Genomic DNA, 16698 nt, shown 5'->3' on the forward strand with positions numbered 1-16698 from the left:
ACTCACCGTCTCCGCCCACCTCCCTTGAATCCAGTGTGTTTTTGTCTGCACAGTTCCTTATGTTTGTGCCAACACTCACATGTTTTTTCTTCCAAAAATAGGATCGTATTTATGTGATATCTCTGCAGCATACTTTTTTTCACTTTTCAGCATACCAGACATCCCTTGACACTGACACAGAAAAGATTCCATTGGTTCTTTTCAGGAATGTGTCATGTCCTGTAGTGTCACTACGTCATCACGGAATTAGGAGGTCCCAGCTTTCTGATCTTTTTAAAAAATTGTAGTAACATATATGTATTATAAAAGTTGCCATTTTAACCATCGTCAGAATACAATTTGGTGGCATTAAGTATAGACCCAATGTTGTGCAACCAACACCACCATCCATCTCCAGAACCTTTTCATCAGCCCCAACAGAAATTCTGTACCCATTTAGGCATTTGCTTATTTATTATTTATTTATTTCTGAGATGGGGTTTCGCTCTTGTTGTCCAGGCTGGAGTGCAATGGCGTGATCTCATCTCACCGCAACCTTCGCCTCCCAGGTTCAAGCGATTCTCCCACCTCAGACTCCTGAGTAGCTGAGATTGCAGGGATGTGTGCCACCATGCCCAGCTAATTTTGTATTTGTAGTGGAGACGGGGTTTCTCCATGTTCGTCAGGCTGGTTTCGAACTCCTGACCTCAGGTGATCTGCCTGCCTCTGCCTCCCAAAGTGCTGGGATTACAGGTGTGAGCCACCGTGCCCCGCCTGCTTTTTTTTTTTTTGAGATGGAGTCTTGCTCTGTCGCCCAGGCTGGAGTGTAGTGGTGTGATCTCGGCTCACTGCAACCTCCGCGCCCCAGATTCAAGTGATTCTCCTGCCACAGCCTCTGAAGTAGCTGGGACTACAGCCATGTGCCACCATGCCCAGCTAATTTTTATATTTTTGGTAGAGACGGTTTCACCATGTTGACTAGGCCAGTCTTGAATTCCTGACCTCAGGTGATCCCTCTGCCTCGGCCTCCCCAAAGTGCTGGGATTACAGGCATGAGCCACCATGCCCAACATTGGTTTTTTTGTTTGTTTGTTTTTTCTCACTCTGTCTCTGAGGCTAGAGTACAGTGGCTCAATCTCGGCTCACTGCAGCCTTGATCTCCTGGGCTCAAGCAATCCTCTTGACTCAGCCTCCTGTGTAGCTGGGTCACCACCATACCTTGCTCATTTTTATTTTTATTTTTTTGTAGAGACGGCCAGGGGGTGGTGGTCTTACTTGACTGCCCAGGTTGGTCTCAAACTCAGGGGCTCACGTGATCCTCCTGTCTCTACCTCCCAAGGTGCTGGGATTATAGGCGTGAGCCACTATGCCTGGCTGGGGTTTTAAGAAAGGCAGCTTTGGGCCGGGCACGGTGGCTCACACCTGTAATCCTAGCACTTTGGGAGCCCGAGACAGGTGGATTGCTTGGGGCCAGGAGTTCGAGACCACCTGGGCAATATGGTGAAACCTCAGCTCTACTAAAAATAGAAAAAAAATTAGCTGGGTATGGTGGCAGACACCTGTAATCCCAGCTACTTGGGAGGCTGAGGCAGGAGAGCTGAGATCACACCACTGCTCTCCAGCCTGGGCGACAGAGCAAACACTCCATCTCAAAAAAAAAAAAAAAAAAAACAAAATAGAAAGGCAGCTTCTACATTCCCTAGCCCCAGTTCCAAGGGACCAGCTGCCCTGAGGGCCTCATCTTCCCATCCTCTCTCCTTCTCTCCCCGAAGGTGTGTCTTTATGCGGCTGGCCACCATATGTGTCCTGGTGTTCACGCTGGGCTCCAAGATCACATCCTGTGATGATGACACATGTGACCTCTGTGGCTACAACCAGAAACTCTACCCGGTGAGTTGCGGGGCGGGGGCGTTCGGCTGGGTGGGTCTTTCTGGAATATAGTGTCATGGTCAAGAGAACAGCGGTTAAAGCCATGGGTTTGAACTGCATTTACTTCGCTTTCTAGTTCTAATGATGGGACAGAGTCTGGCCCCATGGAGTCTAACCCCAGGCACTTCTGAGGGCTTGGAAACCAACGTCTGTGCTGAGGCTCAGAGTTTGCATCAGCTGATGCCCTCACTGGAGCCACAGGATCTGGAGTTGGAAAGGGAACTAGAAGGTGTCTTGGGAGCCTGGTTTTCTCTGCCTCAGCTAGGGTCTTTCAGTTTCCCTCACTCTCTTTGGTTTCAGTGCTGGGAGACCCAAGTTGGGCAGGAAATGTACAAGCTGATGATCTTCGACTTCATCATCATCTTGGCTGTGACACTCTTCGTGGATTTTCCTAGAAAGTAAGTGTGAGGGGTGCCCATATTATCCCCCCACCACATACATGCACACACACACATACACACACATACACACATACAACTGGAGGGTCCCATGGCAGCTGCATTGCAGAAGCTGCTGGATGACTCTACAGCCCTGGAAATCTGACAACTGGTAACTTTCTTTTTTTTTTTTTTGAGGCAGGGTCTTGCTCTGTCACCCAGGCTGGAGTGCAGTGGCGCGATCTTGGCTCACTGCACCCTCCGCCTCCCAGGTTCAAGCGACTCTCCTGCCTCAGCCTCCCGAGTAGCTGGGACTACAGGTGTGTGCCACCACGCCTGGCCAATTTTTTGTATTTTTAATAGAGATGGGTTTTCACCATGTTAGCCAGGATGTTCTGGATATCCTGACCTCGTGATCCACCTGCCTCGGACTTCCAAAGTGCTGGGATTACAGGCATGAGCCACTGCGCCCGGCCAAGTTTTTAATTTTTTGTAGAGAGGGGCTCTTGCTATGTTGTCCAGGCTGGTCTCGAACTGGCCTCAGACGATCCTCCTGCCTCCGCCTTCCAAAGTGCTGGGATTACAGGTTTGAACCATTGTGTCTGTTCACAACTGGAAACTTTCAAGCAGCTCCAGGCTGTTGACCTCAGCATTCATTAGTTGCCCATCTAAAGGCAGCATGAAGAGCAGAAATGGGGTCGCTTTCCATGAGGTTTTGCTGGAGATGACCTTCTGCCATCAGCACAAAAGGTGCAGACCCTCCAGGCTACAATGGACACCCGTCTCCTGATCTGGGTTCATACTCCCTCCCTGCCCCTTGCTAGTCATGTGACCTTGGGCAAGTTATTTAAGCTCTGGCCTATTTTCTCATCTGTAAAATGGGGATAGTAGTAGTACCCACCCAGTAACTTTGTGGTGAGGAGTAAATGGGATAATTAATGCAGATAAAAGCACTGAGAACACTCCACAGTACAGAACTCAACAAAACATTAGCTATCACCAGCATGATTATCATAAACTGTGTTGTCATTTCTGTTATTATTCTCTGTTCACTTAACCACTCTTTACCCATGTATGCAGATAATCTAGGCAGAGGCCAGAGGTCCAGTGAGCCCTTAAAAATAAATATGGAAGCCTGGCCACAGTGGCTCACACCCATAATCCTAGCACTGGGGAGGCCAAGATAGGAGGATCACTTCAGGCCAGGAGTTTGAGACCAGCCTGGGCAAAATAGTGAGACCCTGTCCTTACAAAAAACAAAAATTAGCCAATTAGCCAAGCATGCACATATAGTCTCAGCCACTTGGGAGGCTGAGGCAGGAGGATCACTTGAGCCTTGGAGGTCGAAGGTACAGTGAGCTATGATTGCACCACTACACTCCAGACTGGGTAACAGAGTGAGACCTTGTCTCAAACAAACAAACAAACAAACAAACAAACAGAAGAAGTCAAGGGTTGTATCAATTTGAGTGCTGAACTGTAGATCTGAGACTTGGAACCTGATCTTAATGATTCCAGAGTTCATTATATTCTGCATCTTTAAGACATTTGACTAACCGGTGTCCATGAGAAATGTGCATGGAAATAGTCCTGATCTTTGTGATATGGTTCTGTGGCCTTGGCAGACACCAGTAGCCCAAATGAGAATTGTCTGTTTCCAGGCTCCTGGTGACCTACTGTTCCTCTTGGAAGCTGATTCAGTGCTGGGGGCAGCAGGAGTTTGCCATTCCTGATAACGTCCTGGGGATAGTTTATGGGCAAACCATCTGTTGGATTGGAGCCTTTTTCTCACCCCTTCTCCCTGCAATTGCAACCCTGAAATTCATTATCATCTTCTATGTGAAAGAGGTAAGGAGCTGGTGGGAATGGGGGCTCATATGCTGGGCCATTTTCGACCTTCCAGGGCAGCAATATGTCTGGAGCTCACCTCATATCCCATGAGACGTATCAAAATTACATCCTTTTTTTTGAGATGGAGTCTTACTCTGTCACCCAGGCTGCAGTGCAGTGGTGTGATCTCGGCTCACTGCAACCTCCTCCTCCCGAGTTCAAGTGATTCTTCTGCCCCAGCCTCCTGAGTAGCTGGGACTACAGGAGCCTGCCACTGTGCCTGGCTAATTTTTGTGTTTTTAGTAGAGATGGGGTTTCACCATCTTGGCCAGGCTGGTCTTGAACTTGTGACCTCGTGATCCGCCCACCTCAGCCTCCTAAAGTGCTGGGATTACAGGCGTGAGCCACCATGCCTGGCTGAAAAAGATGCTTGATGGGTTTTTTTTTTTTTGAGACGGAGTCTCGTCTGTTGCCCAGGCTGGAGTGCGGTGGCGCGATCTCGGCTCACTGCAACCTCTACCCCCCAGGTTCAAGTGATTCTCCTGCCTCAGCCTCCTGAGTAGCTGGGATTACAGGCACGCTGTAATTTTTGTACTTTTAATAGAAACTGGGTTTCACCATCTTGGCCGGGCTGGTCTTGAACTCCTGACCTCGTGATCCACCCGCCTCGGCCTCCCAAAGTGCTGGGATTACAGGCGTGAGCCACCACGCCCGGCCTACTCTTGAGAATTTTTATGTTTTTATAATTTTGAGAGTTTTGTTAAGAATTGTTTTGTTAAGGCCAGATGTATTTTGTAATTTTCTGTTGCATTTTGGAGCCAATGCATTTTTTTATGTTTGTTTTCTTGATTTTTTTTTTTTTTTTTTAAATTAGAGATGGAGGTCTTGCCATGTTGCCTAGGCTGGTCTTGAACTCCTAGGCTCAAGTAGTCCTTCTACTTCAGCCCCACAAAGTGCTGGAATTGCAGGTGTGAGCCACCCCGCCTGGACCAGTGCATTTATCTTTGGGTCTCAATGATTTGTGTAAGACCTTGGGCGGTTCACAGTCCATTGCGCCAGAACTAAGTGCTAATGAGGGATGTGGCCTTGCAGATGACTGGCTCATCCGGGCTTATTAACCTCTTTTTTCTTTCTTTCTTTTATTTTTTGAGACGGAGTTTAGCTCTTGTTGCCCAGGTTGGAGTGCAATGGCATGATCTTGGCTCACGGCAACCTCCACCTCCCGGGTTCAAGCGACTCTCCTGCCTCAGCCTTCTGAGTAGCTGGGATTACAGGCATGCGCCACCATGCCCGGTTAATTTTGTATTTTTATTAGAGACAGGATTTCTCCATGTTGGTCAGGCTGGTCTCGAACTCCCGACCTCAGGTGATCTGCCCAGCTCGGCCTCCCAAAGTGCTGAGATTATAGGCAAGAGCCACTGTGTCCAGCCTCTTTTTTCTTTATTATAGAGGCAATACAATATTAAACATTTAAATAATGCATATATGTATACAGTAACTTCTGTCCCTTCTTCCAGAACAAGGACAACATTTATTGTCCCTCTGTTAACAAGCCCAACATTTATTGATTACCTATTATGCCAGGCCCTGCAGATTCAAAATTGAAAATCATAATAATAGTGTTAATAATAATAATAGTGTTAGTAATAATAGCAGATAATAATGCCATGTGTCCCCACTCTGCCATTATTTTACACAAATTATCATGCAGTGATTACACCCACTGTTTGACAAAGTACTAAATTATATTTTATTTAAGAAAAATGTGTTTGAGACAGGGTCTCACTCCAAGTTGGAGTGCTGTGGCGTGATCTCAGCTCACTGCACCCTCTACCTCCCGGGTTCAAGCGATTCTTGTGCCTCAGCCTCTTGAGTAGCTGGGATTACAGGCACGCGCTACTGTGCCCAGCTAATTTTTGTATTTTTAGTAGAGACAGGGTTTCACCATGTTGGCCAGGCTGGTCTCCAACTCCTGGCCTCAAGTGATCTGCCCACTTTGGCCTCCCAAAGTGCTGGGATTACAGGTGTGAGCCACTGCGCCCGGCCAAAGTGCCATATTTTATAAATTAGGAAGCTAAAGTTCAGAGAAACTGGTCCAAGGTCACACAGCTTTTAAGTGACCCCTTGGATTTGAATCCAGGTTTATTTCACTCCAGAGCCTAAGCTCATAACCCAGTAAGCAAAGCCTTGAATTGGGCCAACCTTTCTACCTGGATGTTTTGGCTTTTGAAGAATGTTCTGATGCTTTCATTTGAAAACACAAGTTGGCTGAAATCATCAAAGGAGAGATGGACGTGAGAAAGCTCACAGGAACTTTTTTTTCCCTTTCCAGAAAATACTGATTAGCCCGTGGCTTCGCAGTGTGTAGCATAGTAAAGACAGTGTGGGGTGATGGGTTGGGTCATGGGGGGCACCAGGCCTTACTTCGGTCACTCACACCAGGCATGTCCCGCCGGCTGCCCCGAGGCTGGGTGCCAATTATCCTCGGTACTCAGTGTCCTCTGGCTCACAAGATGTTCCGGCTCCTGCTGAATTCAGAAGAGCTTATGTCCCTGCGTAGTAACACAGCTTTTTAAACTATTGAGAAATTTCATGCCTGTTACCATTATATCCCTTCTTACTCCCCATTTGATATTTCCTTCAAGTCTTTTTTCCCTCAATGGAAATACTTATTTTTAACATGTAGGAAAAAATATATGTGCTTGTAAAAAACTTCAAATAAAGGAACTCTTAATTTGGTGTATATTATTGTAGATACAGTTATACATGTTTAAATCCCTATAAAGAATACATACTTAAAAAAACTTAAATGGCCGGTCACGGTGGCTCATGCCTGTAATCCCAGCACTTTGGGAGGCCGAAGTGGGCAGATCACGAGGTCAGGAGATTGAGACCATCCTGGCTAACAGGGTGAAACCCCATCTCTACTAAAAATACAAAAAATTAGCCGGGCGTGGTGGCGGGTGCCTGTAGTGCCTGCTACTCGGGAGGCTGAGGCAGGAGAATGGCATGAACCTGGGAGGTGGAGTTTGCAGTGAGCCGAGATCGCGCCACTGTACTCCAGCCTGGGCGACAAAAAAAAAAAACCAAAAAAACAAAAAACCTAAATGAATTCATCTTGTACAGAGTTTTGAAATCTACCATTTTCACAGTGCCACATGGGGATGTAAAGCTGTCTCTCATCCTTCTTTTTTCTTTTTTGAGATGGGGTCTCACTCTGTCACCCAGACTAAGGGCAGTGGCATAATAGCATGATACAGCTCACTACAGCCTCAACCTCATGGGCTCAATCCATCCTCCCACCCCAGCCTCCCAAGTAGCTGGGAATACAGGTGCACACCACCATGGCTGTCTAATTTTTGTAGAGACAGGGTTTTCTTATAGAGATGGGGTTTCACCATGTTGGCCAGGCTGGTCTCGAACTCCTGGCCTCAAGTGATCCACCCACCTACGCCTCCCAAAGTGCTGGGATTACAGGCGTGAGCCACCACACCTGGCCTCATCCTTCTTTAGAACTGTATGGTATTTCATTCTATATAGATGTACTTTAACCTTTAACTATAACCTAATGAACTCCTGCTCCCCACCTCCACTTTTCTTTTTGAGACAGGGTCTCTCTCTGTTGCCCAAGCTGGAATGCAATGGCATGATCATAGCTCACTGCAGCCTCAAAGTCCTGGTCTCAAGTGATCCTCCCGCCCTGACCTCCCAAAGTGCTGGAATTACAGATGTGAGATGTCTCACGCAGCCATGAACCCCCACTGATAGCTATTTAGGTTGCTTGCAGTTATTCCGTGTTATCAATGACTGTAGCGTTAAACATCCACATGCCTGTGTTTTGGCCCATTTCCCCTTCTATTTCATCAGCATGAATTCTCCAAAGTTTGGAGTCTGGATGAAACCCTTTTTTTTTTTTTTTTTTTGGATGTTTTCTCCACCAAAATCTTTTTTTAAAAATTTTATTATTATACTTTAAGTTTTAGGGTACATGTGCACAATGTGCAGGTTTGTTACATATGTATACATGTGCCATGTTGGTGTGCTGCACCCATTAACTCGTCATTTAGCATTAGGTATATCTCCTAATGCTATCCCTTCTCCCTCCCCCCACCCCACAGCGGTCCCTGGTGTGTGATGTTCCCCTTCCTGTGTCCAAGTGTTCTCATTGTTCAATTCCCACCTATGAGTGAGAACATGCGGTGTTTGGTTTTTTGTCCTTGCGACAGTTTGGATGAAACCTTTTTCATTTTGATCTGTATTGCTGGACTACCCTCTGGAAAGGTTGGAGTGATTAACATTCCCACTGTAATGCAGAAATGCGCTTATTTATCCTCACAGAAGCTGTACTTATCGATCTTAATTTTTCTTTCTTTTTCTCCTTGTAGTGGAGCCTGCTTTACACCTGCAGACCCTCCCCCAGGCCGTTCAGAGCATCCAATTCTAATTTCTTCTTCCTGTTGGTGTTGTTGATCGGGCTGTGTTTGGCAATAATACCTCTGACAATCAGCATATCACGGTAAATGCGACTTTGTTTTCTAGAACATTTCATTGCTTCTTGACCTGTTCCTCTTTTATGTAAAAGGGTCCATCGTATCACATTTTTTTTTTTGAGATGGAGTCTTGCTCTGTCACCATGCTGGAGTGCGGTGGTGCAGTCTTGGCTCACTGCACTCTCCGTCTCCCAGGTTCAAATAATTCTCCTGAGTAGCTGGGACTACAAACTTCATCTCCCCAGGTTCAAACAGGCTCCTGAGTAGCTGGGACTACAGGTGTGTTCCACTATGCCCAGCTGATTTTTATATTTTTAGTAGAGACAGGGTTTCGCCATGTTGGCCAGGCTGGTCTTGAACTCCTGGCCTCAGGTGATCCGCCCGCCTCGGCCTCCCAAAGTGCTGGGATTACAGGCATGAGCCACCGTGCCTTTATTGGCTTTTCTCATGGTGTTCTACCCACAGAGGCTGACAAGACTTCCAAGGCTCAAGCGATCTTCTTCCCTCAGCCTCTTGAGTAACTTGAGACTACAGGTGTGCACCACCATGCCTGGCTAATTATTGAGACGAGGGCTCACTATGTTGCCCAGGATGATCTCAAACTCCTGAGTTCAATGATCCTCTTGCTTCAGCCTCCTGAAGTGTTGGGATTACAGGCATGAACCACCACATCAGGCCAAATTTTGTTTCTTCATCTTTAAATTAAAAGCCTGTACTGGGTGCGGTGGCTCACACCTGTAATCCAGCACTTTGGGAGGCCAAGGTGGGGGTATTGCTTGAGCCAAGGAGTTCGAGACCAGCACTGGCAACATAGCAAGACCTTGTCTCAAATTAAAAACAAAAAACAAACAAAAAAATAGGAAAAGCCTGGAACTTTGAGTCCCTCTCTCAGATTTTGTTTTTTTTTTTTATGAGATGTGGTCTCACTCTGTTGCTCAGGATAGAGTGCAGTGGTGTGATCTTGGCTCCCTGCAACCTCTGCCTCCCAGGTTCAAGCAATTCTACGGCCTCAGCCTCCCAAGTAGCTGGGATTACAGGGACCTGCCACCACACCCAGCTAATTTTTGTATTTTCAGTAGAGACGGGGTATCACCATGTTGGCCAGGCTGGTCTGGAACTCCTGATCTCAAATGATCCACCCATGTCGGCCTCCCAAAGTGCTTGGATTCCAGACATGAGCTACCATGCTTGGCCAGATTTTGTTCTTTTTTAACACTTTGATTCTGTATGTGTTTTGTTGCTGTTTATTGTTATGGTAATATACGTTATATAAAAAATTCAAGCAGTACAGAAGGGTGTAAATTGAAGAGAAAAAAATTGCTCCTTATCTTCACCTCTTATTCTCACTCTCCATAGGTTACGTAACAACTGTGAACATTTTCTTATGAATACTTCCAGAAATTCTTTATGAAAAGCAATTATTTATTTTTTAAGAAAACGTGAGACAATAGTATAATCCTGTTTGGTAATTATTTTTTCATTTTAATATTCTTCTTTTTTGTTTTTCTTTTTTTTCCAGTTAGTTTTATATTGTATCCTTTCCCATGTCCATGGACACACAAAACTCTTCTTCTCTCAAAAATATTTTTAGCTTTGATTTTTTTTCTTTTTGAGACAGAGTTTCACTCTTGTTGCCCAGGCTGGAGTGCAGTGGCGCGATCTCGGCTCACCGCAACCTCTGCCTCCCGGGTTCAAGCGATTCTCCTGCCTCAGCCTCCAGAGTAGCTGGGATTACAGGCATGCGCCACCACGCCTGGCTAATTTTGTATTTTTAGTAAAGACAGGGTTTCTCCATGTTGGTCAGGCTGGTATCGAACTCCCAACCTCAGGTGATCTGCCTGCCTCGGTCTCCCAAAGTGCTGGAATTACAGGCGTGAGCCACCATGCTCGGCCTGATTTTTTAAAATAGGAAATGCATTCACATAGCACAAAATTCAAAAGATATTTTAAAAAATGGTGACAATTCATTTTCTCATTCCTTCTCAAGTACTTAATTTTCCTGAGTGATGGTCATCTCCTCAAATCTGTGTCTTTTCTGTCTTTTTTTTCTTTTATTTTTAAAGATGCAATCTTGCTATGTTGCCCAGGCTGGTCTTGAACTCCTGAGCCCAAGTGATCCTCCCACCTCCAGCTCTCAAAGCGCTGGGATTACAGGCACGAGCCACCGTGACTGGCCACTTTTCTCTCTTTTTCTCTCAATGGTTCTTCAGTATTCCATCAGATGAATGGGCCATAAATTGTTCATCCATTTCCTTAAACAACATTTAGGTTGTTTCCAGGAATTTATTTTTATCCCTACATAAAGGGCTGCAATGGAAAGTCTTATACACAGACCTTTGTGATGTGAATTTAGTCAGTTCTTTCCAGGTCTTAATTTTAGTGCTTTCCTATTGTAATTTTATTTTATTTTTTTCTCTCCTTTTCATTTTGAAAAAGTTTAAATCTACAGAAAAGCTGAAAAACTAGCAGCAGTAAAACGCATATGCCCTTCAACTGGATGTCCCAATTGCTAACATTTTACTATGCAGTCTCCCTCAGGACCTTTGGGGAACTGGTTCCATGATCTTCCCCCCCAACCATATTAAAATCTTCAGATGCTCAAGTCCTTGCTATAAAATGGCATGGTAGGCTGGGCGCGGTGGCTCACGCCTGTAATCCCAGCACTTTAGGAGGCCAGGGAGGGCTGATCACCTGAGGTCAGGAGTTCAAGACCAGCCTGACCAACATGGAGAAACCCTGTCTCTACTAAAAATACAAAATTAGCTGGGTGTGGTGGCGGGCGCCTGTAATCCCAGCTATTCCGGAGGCTGAGGCACGAGAATCACTTGAACCCGGGAGGCAGAGGTTGCAGTGAGCCGAGATTGCACCAATGCCACTCTAGCCTGGGCAACAAGAGTGTAACTCTGTCTAAAGCATGGTATTTGCTTTTTTTTTTTTTTTTTTTGAGAGGGAGTCTCACTCTGTCACCCAGGCTGGAGTGCAGTATCACCATCTTGGCTCATTGCAACCTCCGTCTCCCAGGTTCAAGTGATTCTCCTGTCTCATCCTCCCAAGTAGCTGGGATTACAGGCACGTGCCGCCACTACACCTGGCTAATTTTTGTATTTTTAGTAGAGACGGGGTTTCGCCATATTGGCCAGGCTGCTCTTGAACTCCCAACCTCAAGTGATCCATCTGCCTCGGCCTCCCAAAGTGCTGGGATTATAGGCACAAGCCACCACGCCTGGCCATATTGTTATTTTTTATTTTTCAAATATTTTTATCTGAGGTTGGTTGAATTTGATGAAGAACCTTTGGATATGGGGGGCCAACTGGATTTGTTTTCTCTATGTATACTTTTTTTTTGGATAGGAAATAATTTGAAATTAACTTATAGACATCATAATATTTCACTGCTAAATACTTCAGTGTGCAGCTCCTAAGACTAATGGCACTCTCCTTTATGTGTTTCCACAATAATATATCACACTTAAGAAGTTTAATACTAATATCATATTTCTGCCATTTTAAATTTCTCCAGTTGTCCCTAAATAGTCTTTAGTATAGCTGTTTTTTTTTTTTTTTTTTTTTTTTTTTAAGATGGAGTCTTGCTCTATCGCCCAGGCTGGAGTACAGTGGCCTGATCTTGGCTCATTGCAATCTCCACCTCCTGGGTTCAAGCAACTCTCGTGCCTCAGCCTCCCGAGTAGCTGGGATTACAGGCACCCACCACCATGCCCAGCTAATTATTGTATTTTTAGTAGAGACGTGGTTTCACCACGTTGGCCAGGTTGGCCTCCATCTCCTGACCTCATGTGATACACCCTCCTTGGCCTCCCAAAGTGCTGGGATTACAGATTTGTTTTTAAAATAGTGATCTTTCAAGTTTGACCCATTGCTTCTGTTTCTTCTATCTCCTTAGTCTCTCTTTTTTTTAACTTAAATTTTAATTTTAAGTTCTGGGGTACATGTGCAGGACATGCAGGTTTGTTACCTAGGTAAATGTGTGCCATGGTGGTTTGCTATACCTACCCCCATCACCTAGGTATTAAGACCAGCATACATTAGCTACTTTTCCTAATGCTCTCCTTCCTTAGTCTCTTTTAATCCCTGATTCTTTGAAGAGTCCAGGCCAGTTTCCTCACTTCTAAATTAAGAGACTGGAGAATAGAATGCCCACATTTTGGATTTGTCTTGTTATTTTCTTACACTGTCATTTAACTTGCTCTTCTGTCCTGAATTTCCTGTAAACTGGAAGTTAGGTCTAGAGACTTGATGAAATTTCAGGGTAAGCATTTTCTTTTTTTTTTTTGAGATGGAGTTTTGCTCTTGTTGCCCAGGCTGGAGTGCAATGGTGCAATCTCTGCTCATTGCACCCTCCGCCTCCCAGGTTCAAGTGATTCTCCTGCCTCAGCCTCCCAAGTAGCTGGGTGGGCATGCACCACCATGCCCGGCTAATTTTTGTATTTTTAGTAGAGATGGGGTTTCACCACGTTGGTCAGCCTGGTCTCGAACTCCTGACCTCAGGTGATCCACCCACCTTGGCCTCCCAAAGTGCTGGGATGACATTCGTTAGCCACTGCGCCCGGCCAGGGTAAGCATTTTCGACTCAAACATTCCAGAAGTCCCAGGAGGTCAGGCGGCTCCCTGTAGGCCATTGTTAATAAAACATTCTGGGTATGCAGGGGTGGGACACTCAACCTGTGCTGCACGCTCCTTCTGAGCCCGTTGGTCTGTGTCCTGGCAGCATCCCTTCCTCGAAAGCCTGTGGGCCGTTCACCAACTTCAACACCACCTGGGAGGTCATCCCCATGACGGTGAGCACCTTCCCCAGCTCGCTGCAGTCCTTCATCCATGGTGTCACGTCCGAAGCCTTTGCAGTTCCTTTCTTCATGATTATTTGGTGAGTGAGAACCACCAGGACCCACTGAGGCACGTGGGCTCCTCCCATTGGGAAATGGCGGCGGTCAGGGCGGGGTCACCGTAGACTTGACAAGTTACTGAGCTTCTTTGAACTGCACTTTCCCATCTCTAAAATGGGCATAATAGGCCGGGCGCGGTGGCTTACGCCTGTAATCCCAACACTTTGGGTGGCTGAGGCGGGCAGATCACTTGAGGCCAGGAGTTCGAGACCAGCCTGGACAGCACAGGGACACCCCGACCCTACAAAAAAATAAATAAATAAGTAACAAAAATTAGCTGGGCATGGTGGTGCATGCATGTAATCCCAGCTACTCAGGTGGCTGAGGCATGAGAATCACTTGAACCTGGGAGGTTGAGGTTGCAGTGAGCCAAGATCATACCACTGCACTCTGGCCTGGGTGACAGAATAAGACCCTGTCTCAAAAACAAATAAATAAATAAATAAACTAGGCATAATAATAGTCACTCTTTCAGAGGCTCATTGGGCAAATTAAGAAAGATCACACTTAGCCCAATGCCTGGCTTATAAAAAGCCAATATATATTGCCGATTATTAACATTACTGTTTATTTACAGAATCTCTTGCTCTTTGACAAGGAACAGATTTCTGAGCAGAGAGATGAACATCAGATTAGAAGCATGCCCTTGAACCCTGGCTCTACTACTTATAAGCCATGAATAACTGGCATTAATTGTACCTTGCATGTACTAACTCATGAAATCATTGTAATTACTCTGTGATGCAGATGTTCTTACAGTAAAGCCCCACCATAATACAAGAAGTGAGCCCAAAGAAATGTACCTGTAAAAAGGCAGGATACCTTTGATGAGATTAATACAATGACTTGGGGGAGCTGTGCAGCTAGCCAGCCTCGAATTCGTAGGATCCAGGGCTCCAGCTGCTTCACCCTAATGGGTTCACCCCAGCAGTGCTCTGGCCAGTGCCACCTGGTAGCATTTCTCTGAACTGACTTAAGTATCTCAGGGACTTCCAGGGGAATACTGTGGACGTCACTGATTTCAGGATCTCCTGGTTACTAGGCCCTCATTTCATCAGCCTTATCTGGGGAGACTGGATAGGAAACCACCTTCCCTTCATTCAGTGAGGTTGCCTTCTGTTTTTATGAGAGCTTACCCTCCATTCCATTTGCCTCTCTCCCCAAAGATAATAACTTTAACCACCCCCATTTCAGATCTAGAGCTACACAGAAGACAGGAGCCAGCTGTTGATTTTTTTTTTTTTTTAGGAGACAGTGTCTTGCTATGTTGCCCAGGCGGGTCTTGAGCTTAAGTGGTCCTCCCTCCTTAGCCTCCTGAGTAGCTGGGACACCAGGCACCAGGCACCTTCCACTACACCTGGATTTGATTGCTTTTAATTAAAATGATATTATCAGCCAGGCATAGTGGCTCACGCCTGTAATCCCAGTACTTTGGGAGGCCGAGGCGGGTGGATCACTTGAGGTCAGGAGTTCGAGACCAGCCTGACCAACATGGTGAAACACCGTCTCTACTAAAAAATATATAAAATTAGCCAGGCATGTAATCCTAGCTACTTGGGAGGCTGAGGCAGGAGAATTACTTGAACTTGAGAGGCAGAGGTTGCAGTGAGCTGAGATCACGCCATTGCACTTAAGCCTGGGCAAAGAGAGCGAAACTCCATCTCAAAAATAAATAAATAAATAAAATAAATAAAATAATTTTATCCCAAGCTTGCAATCACTGGGTTTTATTATGTTTTCCCTATTTTACAAATGAGGAAATGGGCTAGAGAGGCTCCACAGTGATTATCCACTTGTTAATTACATGCTCAGCTGACTTTCTCGACTATGTCCTTCTCTCTCTTTCTGTCATTCTGTATGTACAAGGGGAACATCCGCAAATTTTAATATTAAAAGTAAAAAGCAAGGCATAAATCAGATTCTGCTGCCACTGCCAAATAAAAACTTAAGTAGCTGTTTTTTATACCCTCTGCTTGGAAGAGATGAGGGTTTTCTTTATTTTTTGTAGAGACAGGGTCTGGCTCTGTTGCCCAGTCTGGAGTATGGTAGTGTGATCATAGCTCACTGCAGCCTTGAACTTCTGGGGTCAAATCCTCCCACCTCAGCTTCCTGAGTAGCTGGGGACTACAGGCTCGCGCCACCATGCCTGGCTAATTTTACATTTTCTTTTCCTTTGTTTTCAGATGGAGGCTTGCTCTGCCTCCCAGGCTGGAGTGCAGTGATGCGATCTTGGCTCACTGCAACCTCTGTCTCTTGGGTTCAAGGGATTCTCCTGTCTCAGCCTCCTGAGTAGCTGGGATTATAGGCGTTCACCACCACACCCAGCTAACTTTTGTATTTTTAGTAGAGACGGGGTTTCACCATGTTGGTCAGGCTGGTCTCGAATTCCTGACCTCAGGTGATCCGCCCGCCTCGGCCTCCCAAAGTGCTGGGATTACAGGCAGGAGCCACCGTGCCCGGCCATATTTTATTTTTCTAGAGATGGGGCTCTCACTATGTTACCTGGGCTGGTCTCAAACTCCTGGCCTTAAGTGATCCTTCTGCCTGGGAAAAGCACTGGGATTATGAAAATGAGCCATTGTGCCCAGCCTTCTTTTCTAACAAAAGTAAAACTGTTCCAAGGCAAAATATGTTGGGTTGTTTTTCTAGTGGCCTTCGGATGATCCAGACTCCCTTGTGAACTGTCTGTCTTGTGTTGCAGCCTCATCATGTTTTACTTCATCGCCTTAGCTGGAGCACACAAACGGGTGGTCATCCAGCTCCGAGAGCAGCTATCCCTGGTAAGGAAGCATAGCCCCAGAGGGTCATGGCTGGGGACATTTACCCAGGACACCGCAAGGAAAGTGCTGTTTTCCTAGGAGGGAGTGAAATAACTGCAGCCTTCTCTCACCACCACCTCCCCAAAACTCTGCCTTGAGGCCCGACCCCATCCAGCTTCATTAATTCACTGATTCATCCGTTCCTTCAAGATGTGTATTAAGGGGGATACGGTGGCTCATGCCTGTAATCCCAGCACTTTTGGGAGGCCGAGGCAGGCAGATTACTTGAGCTCAGGAGTTTAAGACCAGCCTGGCCAACATGGTGAAACCCGTCTCTACTAAAAATACAAAAAGTAGTTGGGCGTGGTGGTGGGCACCTGTAATCCCAGCTACTTCGGAGGCTGAGGCAGGAGAATCCCTTGAACTCAGGAGG

General features: G+C 46.1%; 1 protein-coding gene across 6 annotated transcripts in view; it reads left to right on the top strand.

Annotated features, from left to right (window-relative positions):
* TMC7 (transmembrane channel like 7) overlaps nucleotides 1-16698 on the top strand; it is a 78732-nt gene that overhangs the window by 57968 nt on the left and 4066 nt on the right. For 4 of the 6 annotated variants that reach the window (XM_054453672.2, XM_054453675.2, XM_063654564.1 and 1 more), the window contains 6 exons: nucleotides 1752-1869; nucleotides 2209-2306; nucleotides 3947-4133; nucleotides 8501-8631; nucleotides 13332-13487; nucleotides 16208-16286. In XM_054453672.2, coding sequence (XP_054309647.1) covers nucleotides 1752-1869; nucleotides 2209-2306; nucleotides 3947-4133; nucleotides 8501-8631; nucleotides 13332-13487; nucleotides 16208-16286 — 769 coding nt within the window. Of the gene's footprint in view, nucleotides 1-1751; nucleotides 1870-2208; nucleotides 2307-3946; nucleotides 4134-8500; nucleotides 8632-13331; nucleotides 13488-16207; nucleotides 16365-16698 lie in introns of those variants that run through there. The other 2 variants (XM_054453671.1, XM_054453674.2) reach the window with 2 other exon arrangements.

The sequence above is a fragment of the Pongo pygmaeus genome, chromosome 18 (assembly GCF_028885625.2).
Source record: "Pongo pygmaeus isolate AG05252 chromosome 18, NHGRI_mPonPyg2-v2.0_pri, whole genome shotgun sequence".
NCBI lineage: Eukaryota > Metazoa > Chordata > Mammalia > Primates > Hominidae > Pongo > Pongo pygmaeus.